The sequence below is a fragment of the Rhodnius prolixus genome, unplaced genomic scaffold (assembly GCF_049639745.1).
Source record: "Rhodnius prolixus isolate KJV_2025 unplaced genomic scaffold, Rpr scaffold_11, whole genome shotgun sequence".
NCBI lineage: Eukaryota > Metazoa > Arthropoda > Insecta > Hemiptera > Reduviidae > Rhodnius > Rhodnius prolixus.
In genome coordinates this window covers 13,110,981-13,134,595 of record NW_027411625.1, presented here as the reverse complement: position 1 = coordinate 13,134,595, position 23,615 = coordinate 13,110,981, and the positions used below count along the sequence as shown (strand labels likewise).

The following is a 23,615-nucleotide window of genomic DNA, read 5'->3' as shown; positions in this document are numbered from 1 at the left end:
TACTTACTGATTCACCCTGTATATCTGCAGCAGTAAGCATAATAGGGGTTAAACTATGGAGAAAGACACACATCTTCTTCCCTTACATTTCTTCCCAAACTTGTGGTTTTCTTTCGAGAGTGTTTCCCCTAACACGTCTCCGGATTTTAGGAACACATTACTCGGAGCCAGATTAAATTGATCACTTAAAAATAACACATCGAATCCTAGTGGAGGGGAACGGTTTCAAGAGGTTTTTTCTATGGTCAACTAATAACCCAAACCCAATAAAGTAAAATGAACAGGTGTAAAATACAACTTATTTTAAGCAAAACTTATATATCAATACAAAAATTTACAAGGCACTGAATTAAGGTGTCATTAAGCTGTTGAAATTAGGCTGGGGCACTAATGTAAGGTGCCAATAGACTCTTGTCTCTGTCGGAAACTCTAGCTTCAAACACGTCCTTGCACTTACGCGCTTACAAAGCTAGATGGTTGAATCAGAGCTAGGCAGCACTATTTGTCAATACTTATGATTACCTGCAAAACAGACAAATTTATTAGTTTTTTTTTTCGGCAGGGGTAGAGGGCAATGAATGATATTGGTTATTATGTCCTCCCACCTAGATACTTATAAACCATATAAAACTTAATCGATTACTCTTATGTAATCACTAAGTATAATCAAAACAATTTTTGATTATAAAGCAAACAAAAAATCGCATGCCAAAATTAAGACAAATGCAACTGTTTTCAATAATTTTATCTCTGTTGCGAACTCTGGCTTCAAACGTGTCCATGTTCAAAAAGGTGCCTGCAGAGCTAGATGTCTGGGGTCGTCTTACCAAGAGCATCCTAAACTTTTCTAGAATACGATTTAATAATCTATAAAAACTCACAACAGTCTTGCATTATCTACCTTCACAGTCAGTCAGAGATGCGCTAAAGGAACAGATAGGTATCGAACTCTAACCATCAGAAAATCACCTGTAACCCAGGTGTGTCCGATTCCTCAGTCAAACTATCACTATTTTCACTCTTAAGTTACATCTGCGATTGGACTTCCATGGTGTTAACTTGTCTTTAAACTCTCTAAGATGCTACGTCTACTCATCCTGCCAAAAGGTTTACAGACTTTTCTAATCAATTAGCATGTGTCTCTCCTGGCTCCGATCCAACCGTAAAATCTACTTGTGCCAGACGCGTAAGTTCCAAACTTCTTACAAACATTAATTTAAAAGAGTCACGGTTGAGTTCTTCGGATATTCAAGGAAGCATGAATCAACTACAATAGGAGGGAGGTGGTAATCCAGCATGATCTTAATTCAGCTGAAATGGGAAAATTTTTGGTGTCGAAAAACTTAAACAGAGTTCTTTTCCGCTTAATCAGGATCAATTTTTTTTTTATTATTATTAAAAGCACTATTACTTTGTTGTATCAACGTTTTTATTGATTAGTGAAATTCAATTATTCATGCTTTCACACTGCTCCAGTGCACTTAAAAAGGGGTTCCTGCACGTATGACCTCAATACTAATAAGTATACGGCACATATCTTGAATTAAGTCCACATTGAAAGTCTGACAGCCTTTAAGAAAGTGTTGGGTCCAACACGGCGATGTTTCACTGATTTGAGTTCTAACCTCACATTATTTATCACGAAATATTAAGCTAAATAACCTACCCTCGGCTTTCGCTTCTTGGCATCCTCCTTGATTTTTCGGATCATGAGTTTCAAGCATGCGTCAGCATCCTCTTTACTATCATGCCCGCTTTCTATACAAGGAACATAACAATTGAGCTTAATAATGTTACAGTGTAACAATGATTGGGTTCAGTTATAGCTCACCTTTGTCCTGGATTGATAGACTTAGTTTGTCTTTGACTAGATTACGGAGCGCTACCTTGTAAGGAAGCCCTAACTTGTGCGGAAAAATTACACTTGTATCTACAACAGCTTTGTGAATGACCTGAAATGCATAAAGAACATATAAATACCTGGGACTCAGGGGACCTTAACTAAGAAAGAAATTTGATGGCAATTTGGGCAATACTTTCACTTACCAGTAAAATAATACATTTATTTCCAAATGTACCATACAATTTCTTTCTGTAATTAAGGTCCTAAAGTCCAAAAAATATTCATGTTATGATAGTAAAAGTCCGGAATTCATCTAAAATCAAACTATATCGAATTCCTTCTTAGTTCCACAATAACACAAAGCTACTTTCTATAAGATCATACGCCATGAATCTTCATCTCTTTTTTAACTTATTCGTGGTATAAAATGCACCTTTAGACACAGCCATTCTGCACCTAGTGCACGAATATTTTTGACTAAGACAGCTTCTCATCAATATCATATAATGGACGTCCTTAACCAGTCTTTCATAGTTAGATCTTATCAATAATATAACATTTTTGCTATAATACTCCTAAGAGAAGGTATTTCACCAGGTTGCACAGAAAGTATGGGTTACGCAGCACAAGTTGGGGACATAAAGCATGAGAGTCTCGAAAAAATTTTGTTTTGTTTTTATTAAAAAAATTAGTAGCTACGCTATTAAAGGGGGTTAGCTATGTAGTAAGCGCATTGGATTCCTACGCGGACATCCCTGGTTCGAATTCAGCGGCTGGGCCTTAAATTTTCTCTTCCTAGGAGCTCTCTTTCCGGTAATGGACAGTTTTGTTTGTAACGAGAGACCTCTGCCCCGAGGTCGGCAGTGCACTCAAAAAAGCTCTGGGCACCAATAACCTCAGATGTTGACTTAATTTTAAATTTTTAAAAACAGCTTTGCCACAAAATACCCCAAAGGCTGTTTTGTATCTGGAGACAAAACATTGTATGCCCTTATATAATTTCTTAATTTACGATATGTGTAGTAATAAAACATGCACTCCTATAGACTGCCGAATATTCTTTGTAAATAAATTATTTAAAAAAAAATACATTGGTGCAATGATTGGATACAGTTTTTAATAGGATTAAATGTGGTTTGGGAAGTATTTTGATTCAAAGTAATAATGAGAAGCTTATAACAAAAATCTTTTAGGAAATTAATTCGGAATTCTGGCAATGAATTAAAATTAGCCTTTCCCAATAAAATTTAATTATTTGTATATGCAATTAGGATTTAATTTGGATTTGCTGTACACATAGTCATAATGACAAATACAGACTTTCAACGGTGTGATTAATATGCAAGTTTCATAAAATAATCAGAAATGATTAATTTAAAAGGAGGAGTTCTGTCACTGAAGAGTGTTTTCTGTGTCTATGAATGTACCAGAGAATGTAGACCATTTCCTAATGTCCCGTATTATGAACTCAAGCCAACAAGTGAATATAAACTGTTCTCAATAGAAATGGTTCGGAAGTTGGACTTAATGTGCACATACACTGTACAATGAAAAAATTAATATAAGAAGTTGGTAAACATTTGAGCAAGTGGATAGTTTATTTCACAAACATGGATCTTCTTAAGGTACAGACACTAGAAACCGCAAAATTTCTGGCAAATTTAAAATTAAAAAATGAAATATTTACCTTCATCACCTTAAAATCATTTTCCAATGAATGTCCCACCACAATCGTATTTTTTTTAACTAGACTCAATAACTGTTCACGAAACTGCGAGAATGTTGTCTTGCATTGTTTGATTATGCTTTCTGTAATTCCGCTAAATCTGAAATCAAGAAAAACAAAATAAATTAAGTGATTTGAACGTTACGGCGAAGATTTAGTTAACTCACACTTTTTTGGACTTCATATATAGTCACATGTTTTAACGTAATACTCCTGGAACTAAAGCCATGACTGAGTGAAATTTAAGAAATCATGACGTCATTTAACGTTTTTATGACAATAAAAACCCATTAAATGAATCGGATAAAATGTCCTGGGATAATTTTTCTACCTTTTAGTTAGAGGAAGGCTAAAACATTACGTCCATTTTGCCCACGCAAGTTACAATCAGTGTAACTGGCACTCAGAGCAGCTAGCACGCTAGTTTTTCCCATAAATTAAGGATCTAGATTAGACCCACGCAATGCAGGAGCAAAAAACACATGGAAAAACTAATATGAAATATAGAAGTCGCACAGCATCCGAGAGAACCTTATAGCAGTTATTGTATAATTATCACAGTTGAGAGGGTTAGGAGCACGCAAACGTACAAATGTAGGTGGCGTGGTCAACGACCGGCGCAAGCATTTAATTCAGAACCATGAAAGATATGATGAAGACGTTAGCAGTTTTAACATCAATCCCTCGCAAGTGCATCGCGCTACTGTCATTACCATTTTTAATGGAGGATAGAGACCGCATTGACAGACTGCTGTGTATTAAAGGACTGTTTAGTCCAGCTCGATCAGATGACTCCAGTGATGGATGGTGCAAATGAATACATGTCGTACATGATAGAATTATACCTGGTGCAGTAGTCTAAAATTGGTGACGAAGGTAACACTGTAGTGTCGAGTACGATTTTACCATCGAGTGATATCATGGTGCATCTTGTTAACTCTAGACCAATCTTTGTGTAGCACATCTCGCAGTCTAGAGCATAAACCTGAGGTTCAGCTGACATACCGCTAGTTGTGACGAATCCTTCCAGACAATCTTCGTTGATTATGGAACTTACGTGGTACCTGCAAGGCAAAGGAGATTGTTGCATGATACAGCATCATAAACAGGGTGTTTTAGAGTTAAGTGTCCTAACTGAAAATATGAATACAGGACCTCAAAACAAAAATTTTTCCTATGAAGGTATGCCCGTTAACGCTTGTTTACGAGATATTCACGACTGAAGATTTCCATTTTATGAATTATTATTAGGTAGGTTATAATAAAAAAAAATTAATAGAGTATTTCCAACTACTTTATTATTATAAAATAATGTCAATTAAAAGTAAATAAATAAATAATAAAGAAAATGAGGAAACGGTATCTTTCTTCCACAGCAGCAATAGCCGTTATTGATTCAATTACTTTTCTTCTTAAAGAATGAAGATTATTGACCGGCATTTCATAGACTTTTTCTTTAATGACACCCCAAACCAACCAAAAAAATGATCATCTCTGGATGCTCGAAAATCCTCATGTAATTCGCGAGCAGCATTGTTCCTGTGCAATGTTTGGTTGGGGATATCAGACAATATTTTAATTGGTCCGCATTTCTTTTCACCTAGGTTTGTAATGATTATTACATTTTAATTGAAGATGTTCCGCCACAACTCAAAAGGAATTTATGCTTACAATTAGATGGTTGTCTAGCAAATTGCGGCAAAAGTCCACGGCAGTGGCTAAATCAACATCCCAATCGATGGATTGGCCGTGCAGGACCAGCGCTTGGCCTGCTTACTCTCCAGATCTAACACCAATGGATTGCTTTTGCTTGGGGTGCCATTAAAGGAAAAGTCTATGAAATGCCGATCAATAATCTTCATTCTTTAATTAAGAAGAAGAGTAATTCAATGAATAACAGCAATCCAGTGCCCTTCGGCTATTGCTGCTGTGGAAGAAAGATACCGATTCCTCATTTTCTGTATTATTTATTTATTTACTTTTAATTGACATTATTTTCTATTAATAAAGTAGTACACTATTAATTTTTTTTATTATAACCTACCTAATAATAATTCATAAAATGGAAATCTTTAGACGTGAATATCTCATAAACAAAGCGTTAACGGACATACCTTCAGAGGAAATTTTTTTCTTGTTATGAGGTCCTAAATTCATGTTTTCATTTAGGACACTTAACCCTGAAACACCCTGTATAAAACAAGAAATTAATTAAAAAATAATAATAAAATAAAAATAAACAAAATTTAAGCAATATCAGTTACCTAGCGTTCACACACGGTTCTGATCCGGCTTCTGAGTTACAACATCGGTATTTTTCTTGCAACATATTTGCGGCTGTAAAATAACTTACAAATGTAATATTACTGGAGTTTTTGCAAGGTACTTCTGAAGTATATATAAAAAAAAAAGCGGAGTGTATGAAAGAAGTTTAACGAAACATTAAAAAAACCCATTTTCTTACATCTGTTTACATTAGTTTACTATCTATCAAATTTATATTTGACTGTGTAAAGTGTTTCCATACACTTCTAACTTCAAAGAGTCCCTTCAATTAGTAAGAACGGCTGGTTCACACGGCCAGCAGGTGACGTTCATATGGCTTTACTGACAGCTGTGGATCACAAGTTGTGAAAAAGTACAAGTGTTGCAGAACCGATTTTTATCGCTGATTTTATATGCACAGATATATTTTATATCCTTAACCGGTTTCAGATTTTTATTTATCATCAGAGGTTGATTAATCAGTTTAGTGTAGAGAATTTGACTTCAATTTGGTTTCCATCTCACATTCTAGGAATTTCCTAGTGATTCAAATTCTAGAGTTTTCGTGCATTCCTTTCCCGGCTACAACAGATTTTTAAGACATGAAAATTGCAGAATTTGAATCACACACGTGATCAATTTATATAAATAGATTTTTTAAAAATGCAATAAACAATAAAAATGATTGCTTTCTAAAACATTTCTAAATACTCTGAATATACTGACGATAAAAAATTAAAATTTAACCACGCCAACTACTAAGTTAAAAACTATTAGAGAGATAGCTTAATACTAAAAGTAAAATGGATTATTAGAAAAATATAACAATTAAAATTAATTTTACAAATATATTATACAATTTAAAAACTGATTAAAAATAAAATTATTAAATTGAAAATGATTGAAGAAACTTATTATAAAGAAAAAGAGAAGGGAAAAATAACACGTTGATATAGCCCAACATAAGTGGAATTCCCCAAAGGTGCTGTAGCAGCCAGGCTTATTGTACAATTGCCCTTGATGTCTGGTAAATACCAGAACGAATTCGTGAACTCCGAAAGGGCACAAAAACAAGAAATACTTTAGAAGACATACCTCTAAATTTATATAATCTGCCCCAATGATAAAAGCAATCATTCTCAGTAACAGGAAATCCACTGTCGTCAACGAAATATTGGTTACTACAATTTGCGCAAATCCTTTGATTAGGATCGTCAGGCTGTTTTACGGTTGCCCGTCTTGCGGTTTTCTGAATATATGCGCAACCTTTGCGTGTAGGATGAGGCATAGGAAATCCATTTTCTGTATACTCCTTTTCTGAGATTACATACTGCAGAAAGCATTCGTATAAACTTAATCCTGTAAAAATGTTTTAGGGTCAGTATGTGCTCTATGAATAAAAATTGTATTATAGAACTTTGTATACAATTTTGTAAGCAAATGTATTGGGCGATATTAACGCTTACCGTATGTAAAATCTGGCACTGACTGAGCAGTCGTTCCGGTTTCTAGTTCGCTCTCATTAGGTTCCACTACTGAAACCACACAATATCTATAACCAAAACATTCACTCGAATTTCTCTTAATGGTAACTGCGAAAGAGTAAGTACTCCACCAACGGTCAACGACCATGGTTTCGTCTTCATAAAATAACTTCATTTGAAATCATTCTTATTAAAAATTGAAAATTAATTTCTCAGTGGTGTTTTTTCTTAATACAGTTGTAAAAAATTTGTCTGTCATAATAAAAAGTTAGGATCATTTTTATTATAATAAAGGGGAAACATGCGTTTAGTGCTAAGTTTAACAAATGCTCCTTAATATTTTATGGTTGGTAGCTCTAAACATTGCAAACAACTTGGGACCATTTAGGTGGCTAGTATGTTGTTATCCCTTAGTACTACTGCTTAAAAAAACTTTCAGCTGAAAAACTTGAACCTCGCCGATAAATCGAGAAAATCAACAATATCTAACATTTCATTCTTATTTTCTTTTCAGCTTGTAATTTCAGCCAGATAGATACGTATTTTCAATTTTCTTACCAATCTTGGTGAACTGACATCGTTCACTACTGCTGGGATTTCGTTGGCACTTTATCATTCACTATTTAACAATTTTTTCAAGAATACTTACCGAATATATTGCTTATAATGGTTCTAAGGGAGTGTCTTGTTCCCCGTGGCACTGCAACCAAAAAAGCTTATTGTGCCATCCCTTGCCTTTTAGTCAGATACCTACACAGAGGTTCTGGGTTAAATAAAACATCCTGTGTTGATATTTACCGAAGCTACCGTGCCCTGTAAGGAGGCCAACCACCAGATTAATCTGGTACAATACATTTCATTTTTTTAGAATTTATACTACGTCATGTACTCATGGAAGCCGTTTTAATTTATAACATATCATTTGTTAGAATAATATTAAAAATTGTACTTTTATTTATCATCATTGAGCTATTTATTTTACCACTTCTGAACGCATACAAACACAACACCCCAAAATCGAAAAAGAAAAGTATAAGTTGGTATTTTATCGTATTTTAACTCAAGGACCTAAGTTCGAGCCGGTGATTAATTGTTGTAGAGGTCCCTGGAGCGCTGGCTTACAACTTTAATTTAAGTAGTGTTTCTGCAGAACTAGTTATCCTGTAGGTAAGCTGCTACCTAGATGCGGTTAGAAATTCGATATTTTTGTGATATTTGAATTTTCATATATCTCTATTATACTGAGAGTGGAAACTGTCCAGTAGTGGGAGAATTGTATATTGGTTGAAATTCTTAACACATTGATGTACGGGGGACTAATGCTATGGTCTAATTTACTGCGGCAATATTTTTTACAGTTTTCATTTTTTTAGTAATGATCTCGCCCTACTATTTTGAAAATAGCTACTATTCACCGCACTGAAGTAAAAAATTATTAGTTACTAGTGAGATTCCTGGACCTATACAATGCCCAGAATGTACAAGTTGGAACATTTGCTGGAATTTAAAACATTTATAAGTTTAGTGTCAGTGACAGAATTTATTTATGTCAATAAGCATTAGTTAATTGTAAAGATGTTCTCACAGAGCAGAAAAATCGTCTCAATGGCGCTTAAAAAACTAAATGATTAATGTACCTATTGATGGACGCCCCAACGAATCCACTAGTATTATTATGGGCAAGTTTTGAGTAAAGAATAATTTGAAGGTTTCTCTAGTGACAATTCAATAAAGGATATGAATTATTTTCCAACTTCAGATTTGGATGGTTCTGAAATGAATTTAGATGAGGTAGAATCAAATCATGGTATCAACCTGTGAACTTTTTCGTTTTATTTCAAATTTATTTTTTAATTAATAGCATCTTAAACAACATTATTAGATGATTCCGAAAAAAGCATTACTCAAAGTGACAGCAACTGATAAGATATAACCAAACGTCAATCAACTTTTACTTTTTCAAGGAGTCCATTATCTATTATTTTTAATATATTTGATTCTCTAGTATTTGTACATATAAATTTAAAAAAATCTTTTGTTTGTTACACTTTTTTTTTTAAACCACCAAATTGTATCAAACAGTGCGGTTTCGGTCGTTGGAGACCGTTGCATATTAGGCAGTTGTTTAACTTATATGTAAGACACTAAACTTGGTTACAGAAATCTAAGTTTAGTTTTGCTTATAACTTGAGACAGTATTGAACAAAAGGATAGACGATGGTCTCCTGCGACCTAGGCCGCACTACCATCTAGTATAAGTCCTCGAAGGCCGAGAGCGAATAGGAAAGAGAACCACTTGTTTACTCTCGCAGACAACATGTTTAAATGATCATGATTTGAATTTATTTCAAAATTATATTGGCCGTTAAAGTTTACTTTAGATTTTTGTTTCTTTCATCAAACCGAAATTAAATACTGTCTGTTAATAGCAAAATCTGCCCGCCAATAATTGTAGGTATAATAGTATCAATCAAAAATATACTTACTACCATAAAATTAAAACAAAATTTTAACCCTGAACTTTTCTTACTGCAGAATAGCAAAGTCTAATTAAGTATCAACGCGTATAAATAAATGGACGGGCTAAAAGATTAAAAAATAAAATAAATGAATGAAATGTTAGGTATTTGCTGATTTTTTAAACCTTAGTCGATACGAACATATAGGCATAGATTCACCTACATTAAAGAAAATCGGTTCAGTGTTTAGCCGCTAAGTTGTGAAGAAAAAAACCAAAAGCAAAAAAAAAACAGAATAATTTCATTAATACATACTAGTGATAGATTAGTTCTATCTGACGTGGGAAATATTTAGAGGATTATAGCATATTATAAATCGCCTTTTTTTTTCTTTTTCTTTTTTTAAGCGCATCATTTGAGGTCTTGGTGCTCAGAGCTTTTTTCAGTGCACTGCCGGCCTCTCGTTACAGACAACACTGTCCATCACCGGAAGTGAGCTGTAACGATGCTCCTTGGAACAGAAAATAAAAATCTAGCAATTGGATTCGATCTCCGCGATGGAATCCTGCATTCGCTAACCATTCAGCTAATCCCTTCTCTAAGTCGCCTTATTATTTATATAAAAATTAATCATCTCAGTTGAATTTTGTTCACACTCACAATCTTTAATCTCGCCCTTGTTCCTTCTGATTCTAAGCACAGCGATGGCCATGGAATTTTGATATGTTTTGGTCAAGTGTACTCGTTTTGCAACCATTAACTCTGTTGATATTGCCTGAAAGATAAAAATCTATTATCAGAAAAGTCTATGTTTTAATCTTTGTTGGAGTATTTGTTCGGTTCACCATCAGTTCCTTACAAGCCACCCCATTTACTTCCAGTAACTATGCGTTTTAAAAAATTGCACATTAAAAAAAGTTAAACGCCGAAATTCGCCCTATTTAGTGCCCCCATTCAATATTTTTAAAACTCTATAACGGCACAACGCCGCTTTAGAAACTAATGAAATAGAAGATGAATACCCCGTTTTACATAGGCTGCTGATATCTGGTTCAGAATTAAGAAGATTTGTTATTAGCAAAGACAGTATGCTGGATCAGAAAGTGTTCCTTCCAAATATCCCACTTTAAATTGAAAAAAGTAGTGGGGTGACCATCTCAGTGTCAGTGAGGCCATTTTGAGAGAGACTTCAAAAGCAGGAACCACGATGTATTCCTGGAAGCGGTATTGCCGAGCAGATGGAATATATAACGCAAAAGACAAACATCTAATCAATCAGATGGCGCAAACGCCCATATAACATTACAGAACCTATAATGTACCTGTGAAATTTCATTTAGAAGTACATACTCTAATAATCCGTTAATTACTGGTAATTACATTTATGGTTGAATTTTCTTAGTTGGCCTCTCTTGCATATTACTATCACAAACAATTGTACATTTTTACTAATTTAGAAATGGGCGCGAAAATGTAAGCTGCGATGAAAGTAAATTGTCTATTTGTTGGTCGTGAGAACCTCAAATCAGCGAAACTAATCTCGTTTGCTGCTACTATTTAATTTTCCCTGTCATTTTCCAGGTTTTTTTTTTTCGTGTACCTCAAATAAGAATTTTGTGCAATTACTCCCTACTTTCAATGAAGTGGCGCCCATAACAATATAATTTTCTCCCCTTAAAATACCTACACCCTCACTGAGTATTTACTCCGTGAAGCCTGACTTGGTCTACAAAATTCCCTTCGAAACCACAATCATTGTTGTTTCATCAACCAAATGATTTCTTGCGATAGAATAGTGGATATATTAGGAATAATCCGAACAAAATAAATTAGAAAATCTACGGATTAAATCAGATCAACCAGCTACACCTGTGCCCCGAACAAAAAAAATTGAGAAAATTATCTGTGATGTAAGCACCAGGACGACATTATAAGCTAACGCTATTTTACCCAGATGGATCGGTTACACTCTGCTTTAAATGAAAATCGGTGAATCTCACTTCGGTAATTTCTTAGATAGAAAGAGCCACGCATTTGAACCAAAGCTTTGAAGTTAATAAAAAATCTGGCAAACAAGCTCAGTAGTACAGAAAAAAAAAAACTGTAACGTAAAAACTCACAGATTTCGCGGAACCCTCACGACTATACCTAGTTTTATAGGCTTCAAATGTGGCATGCGGCTTGCTGAGGAACGTGAGTTGATGTGAAGTGCTTATGGCAAGTAAGCCAGCTGCTAGCAGGCGACATCATATACAACTGAGGGGAACACACGTAATTTACCTGGAAGTTTTCTGGGGATGGCTTTCAAATAGTTGTATTAATGATGTATTAATTAAAACTGTCCGGTAGGGCAGTTGCATAAGGGTTGATCGTCAAAAAGTAAAGTATATAAAGTTTAAAGTATATAAAGTAAGCATAATTTTTTAATAAGTACTGAAACCTTAATATTTACGTTTTTCTTAGCATCGTCCGGCGAGCAGAACTGGGCATACGTTTCGTACATGGTGTTCAAACAAACCTGCCTTACGGACAATGGTAGTTTGATCTCAGGATCCAATACACATTTGGGATAATCCAATGTGGTCTGAAAAAAAAAAAAATCAGATAATTTCATATTAAGGCTACGGTTACCGTGGATGTGTGTTCAATTCTTCAGGAAAGGTAAGATCTATTGATCAAAAGATAGTGGTTCAGTATGATGAGCGCAGTATGAATATCAGCAGGCTTCTAGCCCTCCTCAAACTAGAAGCCACAGAAGATATTGTTGAAAACACAGAAAGTGTGTGGTTGAAGATATTACTGACCAAAGTGCAAAAACAAAACATGTTAAACGAATGAGTGCTTCAGAACGATAGGGAAGGGTGGCGAATGTTATTACAAGCCCTTTCTTAATCCACTAGCGTTTTATAAGTGTTTTAGATTGTACCATTAACTTATAAATATGAACATACTTAAATATACCAGCACATGTACATAGGGAATTGAAGAGAATACTTCAAATTACTCAATTTTTTTTTGTTTATATTGCGGTAGGAAAGAGACTGAATTTTATGCCCCACAATTATTATTGAACACATTCGACATTATTCAAATTTTCGACCTCTATTAAAAAAAGTATGGATACGAGGACTGGAAGAATAACTCTAGGAAGAGCTGCACTTGGACCGGGACACACGCAGAAAACAATGATATGAACACTGATTTGTTTCTGTTTCATTTGATGTTTCTGTCTCATGTGAAGAGAAAGTCGCAAGCAAAGTATAACAATCTTATAACATTAACTAAGGGGCAAAGTCGGATTTCTACTTACTTATATAGCCCTGAACAAACTAGATTCAGGTAAGTGTGATTGAAATTCTAGCCAACAGTGCCTTAATGACAGTTCTTAGTACCTACAACAGACAAGAGCATGGGGTGACAATGGATAAATGGAGATAATTATGAAATCTGGTTTCTGGTCCCTAATATCTTAGAAGGCATTTCAATGCCCTCCACCTAGCGGGCGGATAATTTCGTGAAAATTTGGAAAGGCTTTTTTTTTCCCAAGTAATAGACGTATTTAATACGTGCACAATGAGAGATGGGACTCCTACATGATACCAAACACAAAGCCCGGGCAAGCCCGCAGACGTAACGCTGTGCTCTCCAGGCTAGTCGGTGATAGAGGAATTGCTGAGACGGATCATCACATGCCAGTTATTTCAGAGATTGATTCTGCTCGACGAGGTCCTTCCAATTTTCGCTTTTGGCATCCCAAAACAAATTTTTCGAACATTCATATGAGGCCACTGGAAACGTATCAAAACATATTTGACGAAATGTTTGAGTTTAGACCAATTAAACTGTACCTAAAGGAGCCTAATAGATACTACAGAGATAACTGCTTTGAAATCAATACTCAAATGGATTTATGTAAAGCAAAATGGTTGACAAAACTTGGCGGGATGAAGACTGCAGTAAAACAAAACGACAATCGTTTTCAGATGCATGAGCTTGAACTAATGTTGAACAACTTCATATATATATACTCGTATATAAATCTGTCAGCGAACCTAACAAGCAAATAAAATAAGTAAATGGTTCGAATCTGCACTAGCTTGTATCGCAATATTTCATAAAAATAACTTGGGCTAACCTACGAAAATTGAAAAATTTTAATTTTCTCTTTGACAGACGTAAGAAAACAGTGTGCGTGCCCCAAATCCCGACTGCAGCGAACGAATTTCAAAACGGTATTAAAAAACACGTCAACAGCTCGGATAAAAAAGAGAAAAAAAAGAAGACTGAAATTGGCATTATTCTTTCTTCCTACTGGATTAATTGAATCAGTTACCAAAAACAATCAACAGTAAATTATTATTGGAAGAATTTAATTATTATTATATTTCAAACGTATAACTTATAAAAATAAATGTGGACTTGAAAATGATACTTCTATGTAGTTTCTAAACGAACACATTAAATATTTCGTTCCTTCTTCTAAGAAAATTTCATTAGGAAAAAAAATATATATACTCAGGTCAAATACCTACTGGCTTATGTGCGATCCTAGGTTTAATATGTGGTTTAACCTCCTCCTCATCCGCATGTTTTTTATTTGGAGGGACAGGTTTCTGTGCCATAGACAACAATCTATCTTTAGCATTTAACAGCGACAATACATTTGGAACACTGGATATTCTTAATTTACCTGAAAAATATTAACATTAATATCAGTCTTCCAATGCACACAAAGCTTTGGGTAGGTTAAAACTTAATACGGATGACATCAATGATAGTGATAGTATTCTATACGTATCATATCCCCTTGAAGCGGTTATGCCCGCTAATGTATTACAGCTCTCCGGGAAGTAGTAATCGGCGTAATAAACTCTTTCGACGTCGGGAGCGCCAAAGGGTCACTAAGACTTTAGGTGCGTTGGACATCAGTGGGAATAATCCCACCGACGAACCTACTGTCGGTTCGAGACCTCAACAACAGGCGGCCAGTGGGAAGCGGCCCAGGTCAGAGGGAAGCTCTCCATTGGTTGTAAAAAAAACCGAATGAGGCTGCTATCTCTTTGGTAAGCCCCTCTAATCTACGCGATTGTTCGTGTTCTGGCCAAGATACCAGCGTGGAGATGTTCAAGGGCAAGCTCGACTATTTAGTTAATGCGGTTGATTTCGCTATTCTCATAACGGATGGCTCGTTTTGTTCCGAGAATCCGTTCAAATGTATTGAAGCATGGGTGTGTCCGGTTCGCTTGTGCAAACAAAGAGACGCTTGACTGACTGAAGCCTATTTTGAGGGGAGTTGGTCCACGGGTGGAAGGGCACCCTGGTAATTGTTTGATCGGTCCTAGGGATCAACCCCCATTGAAGAAATACTACATCTGGCTCCCGCAGCATGCTAATCCAAACACGGTTCTAGAATTTGTAGCAAAGTGTAACCAGGGCTTTTTGCTGGATAGTTAAGCAGATCCGCTTTAAAGAAACAAGTTTGCGGCCGGTTGTTGTTCAAGCGGGGAATGCGGCTGGGGCCCAGATAATCAGCAGCTTTCGCTTAAGCCCCCACCTGATTTCATTCCGGCTACTGCTAGAATATTCCTGACCACCAATTCCTCCACCCCTTCCTTCTTCCCTATTGATGTTTATTCCCACACCCCTTAATCAACTCTCCTCGGAGGCGGCTGGTGAGGCTCGCGCAGTCGGTGAAATATCCGGTGCCGCTTGGGCCCCAGTGTTCCCTCGGAGTTTCCCTGCGATGAGAGTCTTGCCCTTCAGGCGAGCTCTCTACTTTCTGTTGGTGCGAGTACACTCTCAGGGAAAGGGCCAAATAAATATTAATTCTAGAGGTGAAACTCTATTAAAGTACCTCATGAGCACTAACTTGGTATGGTGCAAACGTGGACATAACCCACCTTTGATACCAGAAGTAAACGGGAAGTCCTAGGTTTGACTTTGGTCTTTCCTGATATTACTGACTTGGTCTCTGGGTGGGATGTCTCTGATATTCCCTCATTGTCAAACCATTCAGGGCAAATAGGTAGCTGGCCTCTATTTCTGAGGAATCCAGTTCGGGCTCAGATGGGAACGCACCAGTCTAGATCTTGGTAATTATGCATCTGTTTTTCATGCGGAGTTGGCGGCCATTGAGATGGCAGCTACCTTACTCCGCTGGAAGGGATTCGCCAGTGCTATTAGGTTCATCACGGATAGCCAGGCTGCATTTAAACCTCTGGCCTCGCCAAGTAAAAACCAAATTTCGGTTAATTCTTGCCATGCTGCTTTCAATTTGTTGGGAGGTTCGAACACTGTTTCGGTTGCTTGGGCCCCTGGTCACTCCGGGATTCCGGGTAACGAACTTGCTGATGAAATAGCTAAGAAAGGAGCTGCGTTGATTACAACTCCTCAGCCTATTATCCCTGTATCCTATCGCCGTTGTCGAACGGAGGTGGAGCAGTGGATTTTGAAGGAACACCGGAAACGGTGGAGATCCCGATCTGATTGCCGACAGGCTAAGGAAATTATTGGCCTGTCTAAAACGGCTGTTGTTGGCTTCAGCAGGTCCTGAATTCGCCAGTTGGTTCAGTTGTTGAGTGGACATGCGAATTTAACGTATCATCTTCTTAAATGTGGCCTTACCCAGTCCCCAGTTTGTGCTGGCTGTGGTGAGACCAATGAGACTGTGCGGCACTTTGTAGAGGAGTGTCCCGTTTATTCTAAAACTAGTTTCCTCGTCTTCGGGAGGTTAAATGTTTCCCTCCCGGAGATTGTCAGATCTGGTAAGCTTTATGAACTCTCTAGGTTTATTCAATGCACTAGGCCAGTGGTTCCCAATCTTTTTTAATTAGTGTACCCCTTTACCTGATTGTTTTCTTAGTGTGTACCTCTAACATATATATATTGTATATAAATATATATTTATATATATAATATGTAAATAAAAAAATAATCGTATTCTTGATTTTACGTATTGTAACTTTAAATTAACAGCAAAACAATCTGAATATAATGTGTCTTGTAAAGAACATATAAATATGATATGTTCCTATTAAAATAATCATTTATGAATAGTTGAACATTTCAAACCAAGGGGGTCGTAAATTGAAACAGCAAAGCGTTAATAAAGGAGAAGTAAATTATATGCGGGCCATGTCTAATATTAGTCAAAACTAAAGCAACATTTTTTCGAATTTTACATTTTCCGCCATAATAAATTTTTTTTTGCGTACCTCTAAACAATCTTTCGCGTACCCCAGGTTGGGAACCGCTGCACTAGGCGATTGAGTTGCCATGCTCCCTAGTGTCCCGTTGCCACTTACAGTGTTGACATCTGGCAATGTTTAGCCTGATTTGTTGGTTTTGAAGCCCCAGTGCCTCTTATGAGGTGAGTGGTGGGCGGGGAACAATGGGCATTTTTGTTTAACTGTGTTCCTTCCCCCTTGTGGAGGAACCGCTCTGTCAATATCTAATCTAATTAAGTTAGCTGCAGTATAAGGACGTAAAATGAATGCCCCACAGTTGTTCAAGATATAGAAAATGATGATCCACATTTCCACGAGTAAACTTAGCAGGAAGGGTAAGCATTGTGGAATTTTCTTACAATATGTAGATTACAGATACTTTGTACAGTCAAAATTGAAATGCCAGCTCCTGAAAATCCATATACTGAAAAAGAAATTACGATTACCGGTTAAATTGGATTTCTGCACTTGTTGCCTAGCTTTCCTCCATCTTTCACAAAGCGTCTGAAAAACAAAAGATTTGATAAAGACGGTTGACATCGAATCCCAGACTCAAGTGGCTGTCGTCTGATAATACTTACTGAAGGTGGTGATACTGGGTTCGGATTTTGTAGCAACGGTAAAGACCCACCTGATACACTTAGCTTCCTTTTTTTGGGCTGTGGACTGATTCTGCCATCCTGATAAAGCAAAAAAAAAAAAAAAAAATGTTTTTTTTTAATCAGAAAAATAGTTAAAATTATTCAGTGAGCATATTATGTGTTTTATTTTTAGCTTTTTTTTTTTTGTACGGCCAATCAGGCATCAAAATTTCTTAATTAGCTAAATCTTTTGAAATAGTCAAGTAGCCAATTTTTCCATACCTCAAGTCCACTAGAATTGAATTCGGAAATTTGATCACTGGAACTACTCGACGAAGTATCATTGATGACGATGCATGTCTGCTTGTCGAGAACTAGTTCCACATCCGAGGAACTGCTGGTTTCTGCAATGGCTTCATCATCTGCAGAATACAATATGCAGCTTTATCAATAAAGCTAAAAGAGTTAAAAAAAAGTTATAAGAGCGCTTGCACTTATCTGAATAAAATCATTCTAATCTAACCATATTAGAATCATTTGTACTGACTGACTAGCCAAGTATGACGACTAAACTTAGCGACTTTGAGAAAAACACTTCTAGTTAACAGACTGGGGCAACTAAATGAATAACTCTGATTAATGATTAACTAAGACTTAATCGGTACTTCCTTTGGAGATAACGAGTGAAAAGAAACAACGGGTAGTATCTATGCAATGAATGAAATTATGCACTCTAACAAAATGGGGGCGGAGTCAGTATAGTGGTTACAGGTGGGATTTGTGATTGGAAGGTGTTCCAGTTAGACAGGCTTGTAATTTAAATTTATACTTAGAAAAATATTAATAACAGTATTTTCGCCACTTTCCTCGACACCTAATTTGGAAATCAGACAATTTGATTATACATTAATTAAAAATTTGGGGAATTCGTTATTTTGCCTGAAGAATTACTAAGTCTGCTATCAGATAAACTCTAACTAACTCAACTGACTGGAGTTACTTTTTTAAATTTTAACATACTTTGGCTGTTTTATTATCACTTGTCTTTGACAATAATCTATTAATTTTACCACAAAATAAATTACCAACCTGTTGAATTCATTTTCGACTTGACACTAGTTTTCATCTTATTGTCAGTAACTCGTCCTTTCTTATCCTCTTTGTTAAGATGGCGTTGATCGTGCGATTTCTTGCGTTCAACTTTACTAATTTTATTATCAGTTTTATGCTTAATATATTTACTGTGCTTATCACTTTTATGATGTTCATGGTGCAGACGGTTTGATTCACGGCGATCTTTATGATTTTCTGCTGGTCGCCGTTTCTCTTTATGTTTTTTATGATGGTTATCTTCAGTAGATGCTGTGCGTTTATTATCTAATGTTTTGCTTTTCTTAAATGTTTCTTTATCGTTGGTTTCATGTAATTCTGTTGATTTGACTGCCTTTGTGGTGCTTGGTTTTTTTTCTGGTTGTGATGCTGTTGATGTGGATTTAAGTTTTATTTGTTCAAAGGGCTGTTTTGTAAGTTCTTTGTTTATCTGTGTCGGTATGTAAGTCAACGGGGAATTGGATCTTTCAAAGTTCTCATACAGGTTAGTTGGTTTATAATCATCTGAACTATCTGCAGAATCACATTTTTTTGTCTCAGACAATTTTGTCGGTGCATAGGTGACATGGCTTACGTGTGCTTTACTACTTATAAGACTTGGTTCGTATTGATTCAACGATGTGGTATTTGTTTGACCGTCAACAGTTTTAATACTCGGTGTATATGTAACGTTCAAAGATGGCGTTTTACGAGGAGCCATTAGATGATTTGGCCTTGTTGGAGCATATTGCACAGGTATATGTCTTTTAGTTAGTTCAGAAATAGGTGTCGGTTTATACGACACTTTCGATATTAGCTGTGCCTCAGTGATTGGTTCAGTGCTGGTGAGCTCCTTATTATTATTTTTAGGATTGTTATTGCGCAGACTGGACACAACATTATCAAGAATCAATGTAGTGTCTAATAATTTGTCTTCTTTAGTAGCATCTTTACATTCTTGTTGTGTTAAGACTTGTTTCACAGTTTCATTGACTAGTTGCTTGATTAATGTTTCATTTTTCTCATAGCTAACTTCACCAGTGGCTTCGTTTTCAGATGAATTCACATCCTTATCTGCGGGAACAATAAAAAGAGTTTAAAATTACAAAATTTGAATTTTGGTTCTCCTCTAATAGTAGTGGAAAGGAAAAAAATATAAGTTATCAACGCTCTCACGACTTTCTCATACTGCAATATCCATAATTAAATTTTTTGCATTTTAGAATTTGTATTTAGAAAATAGTTGCTTCATTGTGATTTTTTTTTCTACAAAATTGAAACTAAATTTACATCTGTAAAACTTCCAATAAAAGTGAAATTGTTATCATACTTGTAAGGAGTTATTTTAGATTAAATTAAAAAGAAAGAAGAAGAACTTCGAATACCAGTCTTCAAGTAACATTGATACAGAACGGCTAACGCTTTAGGAGGGAGGGTGAGTCAAGTATAATCTATGGTATCTATTGACATCTTATCTTTTTTTATAAGCTAGCAAGGCACGCCTTATTATTAACTGATTTAATGTGGCACTTCTCCTGCGTGGAAGAGAAAGATAATCTATTAATAGCGTGGAGGAGGATACATTATCGGAAACATTATTAAAGAATGCAACCAACTCAAAAAAACAAAAATATAGATCAAGAAATTTGGAAATTTTTCATTCCGCCTTAATGAGAAAAAATAAAAGCTAGTGAAATGAAATTTATAGATATGAATTTGTTAAAGGTTTGTTTAAATAATACTAACAATAAAGTAAATTTTTATAATTTTTTATTTTATTTTTGGACGAGGAAGGATTTAGTATAGCATTTCATTTTTGTTTAAATAAAAATAACATTAAAATCTGTAATATTAAAAAAGCATGTGCATTTTTCAAGCAATTTAAGGCGTTTATTTGTTTTAAAACTGGCACATTGCGCACGATGTAAAATGAAGATTTCTAAATTATATCTTCTATAGCTCTTACGAGTGTTGAATTGCTAAATAGAAACAAAGATTGGACACTTTTACGATTAAAAGTATACTATAATGATACTATGTTTATGCTGCTTATCTGTGTCCTGATCATAAATGTAATTTGAAAATTGAGAACTTGGGTAAATGATTTGAAAAACAGAATTAAGCTAAAATATATGTTGTATTTTGGATGAAGATTTTGATTCGAGACTGTTGAATTAAATAATATCCATAAGACGGTCTTTAATAGCTCTCAAATATTTGAACTTATGCATTCTTTTTATACATTAACTAATTCCAAGCGGAACAATTCATTGCATTCGTTCAATGTTATGGGCGAACCGTTACCGATTCTCCAGCTCGCTTTTGTAGGATGCTGGCGATTAAGCGTAACAGGTTTAGTATTTAAAGATCAGGTTAGTGTTAAAGAAATATTAGATCTCGAACCTTATAATATACCTCATAAACTTGTTGGTTTGAAATTGGGAAACAAAATCGTAAATTAGTACACAAAAAAACAATTAGTAATTTTGTTAAATGTATAGATGGCATTTTAAGAAATGATGGGAAGGGATTAGCTGAGTGGTTAGCATATTGGATTCCCGGAGATCCCGGTTCGAATCCAGCTGCTGACCCTTAGAATTTCTCTTTTTAGGAGCTTCTTACAGTTCACTGTCCGGTGATGGACATTGTTGTCTATAGCGAGAGAACACTGTGCGGTGGCCTATGAAAAAAGCTCCGGGCACCAATAACCACAGATGTTAACCTTAAATTAAAAAATAAATATAAATGTTTAAAATAAATTTAGAAGCGTTATTTCATACTCAATTTGTCATCTCGAAGAACGAAAAGCTGTTTCCAGGCGCCAAACATATTCAAGTTAAGAGAAAATGATTGTCCTAGCAAGGTCTAAACAAACTACCCTTAAGGGCGCCTCAGATGGGATCGCTCTAAGTGAAGGTGGAGTCCTATACGGGAAAACCGTATGCGAAGGGAAGGTAATATAAATGTCTCTCTTAGATTGAAATGAAACTAAAACAAACACTTTTATTTAATGAAGAATGAAAAAGAAACCCAAATAAAGCATCTGAGAATAGTAAATGGAAATAAACCTAAACTCTAGAGTACTTATACCAGAAACTACTACTTAAAAACAAAGAAAAACTACGTAGACAATAATGCTTTAACCTGCAAAAATAAACGTAAATCAAGCGCGCCAAGGAAAATTTCAAGTACTTCCATGAATGAAATGTTTCAGTATGGAGTTGCACTGGCCAGACAGAAAGTCAACAATATAAGAGTAATCTTTACTATTTGAGGGTAAACACTTCATTGAATATTGCTGTCCAACCGTCAGTTAGAGGCTCTTCTAAATTAAAATTGCAATAAAATCTAGCCTAGTCATCTAGCGGATATTTCGGTTACAAATCAAACGTAAATTAGTTAAGGTTGGTAGATTAGCGTAATAAAATACAAATGAGCCTCAAATAAATCCGTAGAAATAGTTTGTTTTAAATAATTTAATACATATCTACTGAATGGAAGGATAGAGGCCACTGAAACAAAAAATTATGCGTAATCCTTTCTATCAATATGATTTAGGATTCCTATAATAGAATTTTTCAAGATTTTAAACTGAAGCTTTAGTATGAATAACCTCATAGAGTCCACCTGAAGCTCCGAGCGCAGCATGCAATTAGGTTCTTTATAGTGCAAAACTGAAAAAAATATCACTCATTGGAAAACACCCAGCAATAACAACCTCCAGCATGAGCGTGAAGTGCAAGACTCGCAGAGATGAAGCAGACAACAGCTACCTTCTCACCCATGTTTTTTTAAATGTCTGCCAACAAATCAATTCATACTGCCGGTTAAACAATTTTTTTTTTTTTTTAAAGAAATAAACAGCCAGCTAAGGCGAAAGTAATTCAAGAAATAACACCATAACGACTTCGTGAGACCTAATTACCCACGTCTTTTACCGTTCTCAGATATAACAGATTTTTCCGCAACGACCCAACTAGCTTTTACATACATGGTTATCTCAGATAGAAACGTAACTCCAGATTTCAATAAATGACACACAATTAAAACCAAATTTTTGGTACAACTCACCTTTTTTACTATGTTTAAAATGACAATGCGGCCGGTCACAAGAGCCGCACTCAAAATATGGACAATTTAAATTGCTGAAAAAGCCTTTTGAAGGTAACATTTATATTTAAGTAAAAACTTGCGCCGTAGATAATATATTTTTCGCTACGCAACATTCAATTTAAAAAATAATAATGTGAACATATCAAAGAAATTAAGAGGAGGCAATTTATTTATGAACAAAAAACAAACAAACGGATTTTTCGCCACATTAACGATCTGAGTGCCTACCAGTTGCAAACTCCACTAATGACGGAGAAGGTTAGAGTAGAGACCAAGCTGTGATTCACTTGTGGCCTCAGTGTTGTATAAAAAAGAATATGAAACTGACTCGAATTTCTCTTCCTACAAGTCTTAGTTCTAAGTTACGTTTTAATCAGTTTGGAATTTCGACTAAATGTTTAGTTGGGCTTCAATATTACATAGCTTTACGGTAGAAAATGAGAAGCTTGATATTATCAGCTCCCCCCACCAAATGACTTTTTAAGATCAAAGTCGTTTAAAATTAAGAATGATAAATAGACAAGTAATAAGATAATCATTAGCCCTAAAACAACGAGTTGGCTAAGATCACTTAAATTAATTAAGGTAATCATTAGGTCTCAAAGTGAGACAAAAAAGAAATAAGAAACGAAAATCCGACGAAGCTAAACTTGTAATACTGATTATTGAATGTTAATGAACAACGATAACTGTCTATTTAGAGAGGAGGAGAGAAAAGAGAAGAGCATCCGAATTAAAACTGTCCGGTAGGGTTGTTCGTCAAGAACTGCACGAAAAAGCGTTACGTTGAAAAACACCCAACTTTTTCTATAAAAGATAAAATTCCCAT

At 35.5% G+C, this 23,615-nt stretch overlaps 1 protein-coding gene across 3 annotated transcripts; it reads right to left on the bottom strand.

The window, feature by feature from the left end:
• Positions 1 to 281: 281 nt before the first annotated feature.
• Positions 282 to 23,059, bottom strand: LOC141459483 (uncharacterized). Of its 3 annotated transcripts, none has more exons than XM_074138608.1 (16): positions 22,745 to 23,059; positions 18,674 to 19,747; positions 17,867 to 18,006; positions 17,585 to 17,683; positions 17,450 to 17,507; positions 14,310 to 14,467; positions 12,230 to 12,361; positions 10,438 to 10,552; positions 7,301 to 7,369; positions 6,930 to 7,193; positions 5,834 to 5,906; positions 4,415 to 4,633; positions 3,531 to 3,669; positions 1,832 to 1,952; positions 1,667 to 1,758; positions 282 to 522 (listed from the first exon to the last, which is right to left on the bottom strand). In XM_074138608.1, the coding sequence occupies exons 1-16, from the start codon at positions 22,842 to 22,844 to the stop codon at positions 499 to 501; spliced, it is 2,877 nt and encodes a 958-aa protein (XP_073994709.1). In that variant the 5' UTR covers positions 22,845 to 23,059; the 3' UTR covers positions 282 to 498. The 3 variants fall into 3 exon arrangements, with proteins under 3 accessions (XP_073994709.1, XP_073994711.1, XP_073994710.1); XM_074138610.1 differs by having other exon boundaries at positions 3,540 to 3,669; XM_074138609.1 differs by having other exon boundaries at positions 7,301 to 7,366.
• Between the last annotated feature and the right edge of the window lie 556 nt (positions 23,060 to 23,615).

What these genes read in the sequence shown, in the direction of transcription:
- LOC141459483 (XM_074138608.1), bottom strand. Translation starts at nt 22,844, where the DNA reads ATGTTACCTTCAAAAGGCTTTTTCAGCAATTTAAATTGTCCATATTTT. An exon ending in CAGATTATATAAATTTAGAG is followed by an intron (nt 5,907 to 6,929) that starts GTATGTCTTCTA and finishes GTTATTTTACAG; the next exon opens with CCGCAAATATGTTGCAAGAA. An exon ending in ATTTTAGACTACTGCACCAG is followed by an intron (nt 3,670 to 4,414) that starts GTATAATTCTAT and finishes TCTTGATTTCAG; the next exon opens with ATTTAGCGGAATTACAGAAA.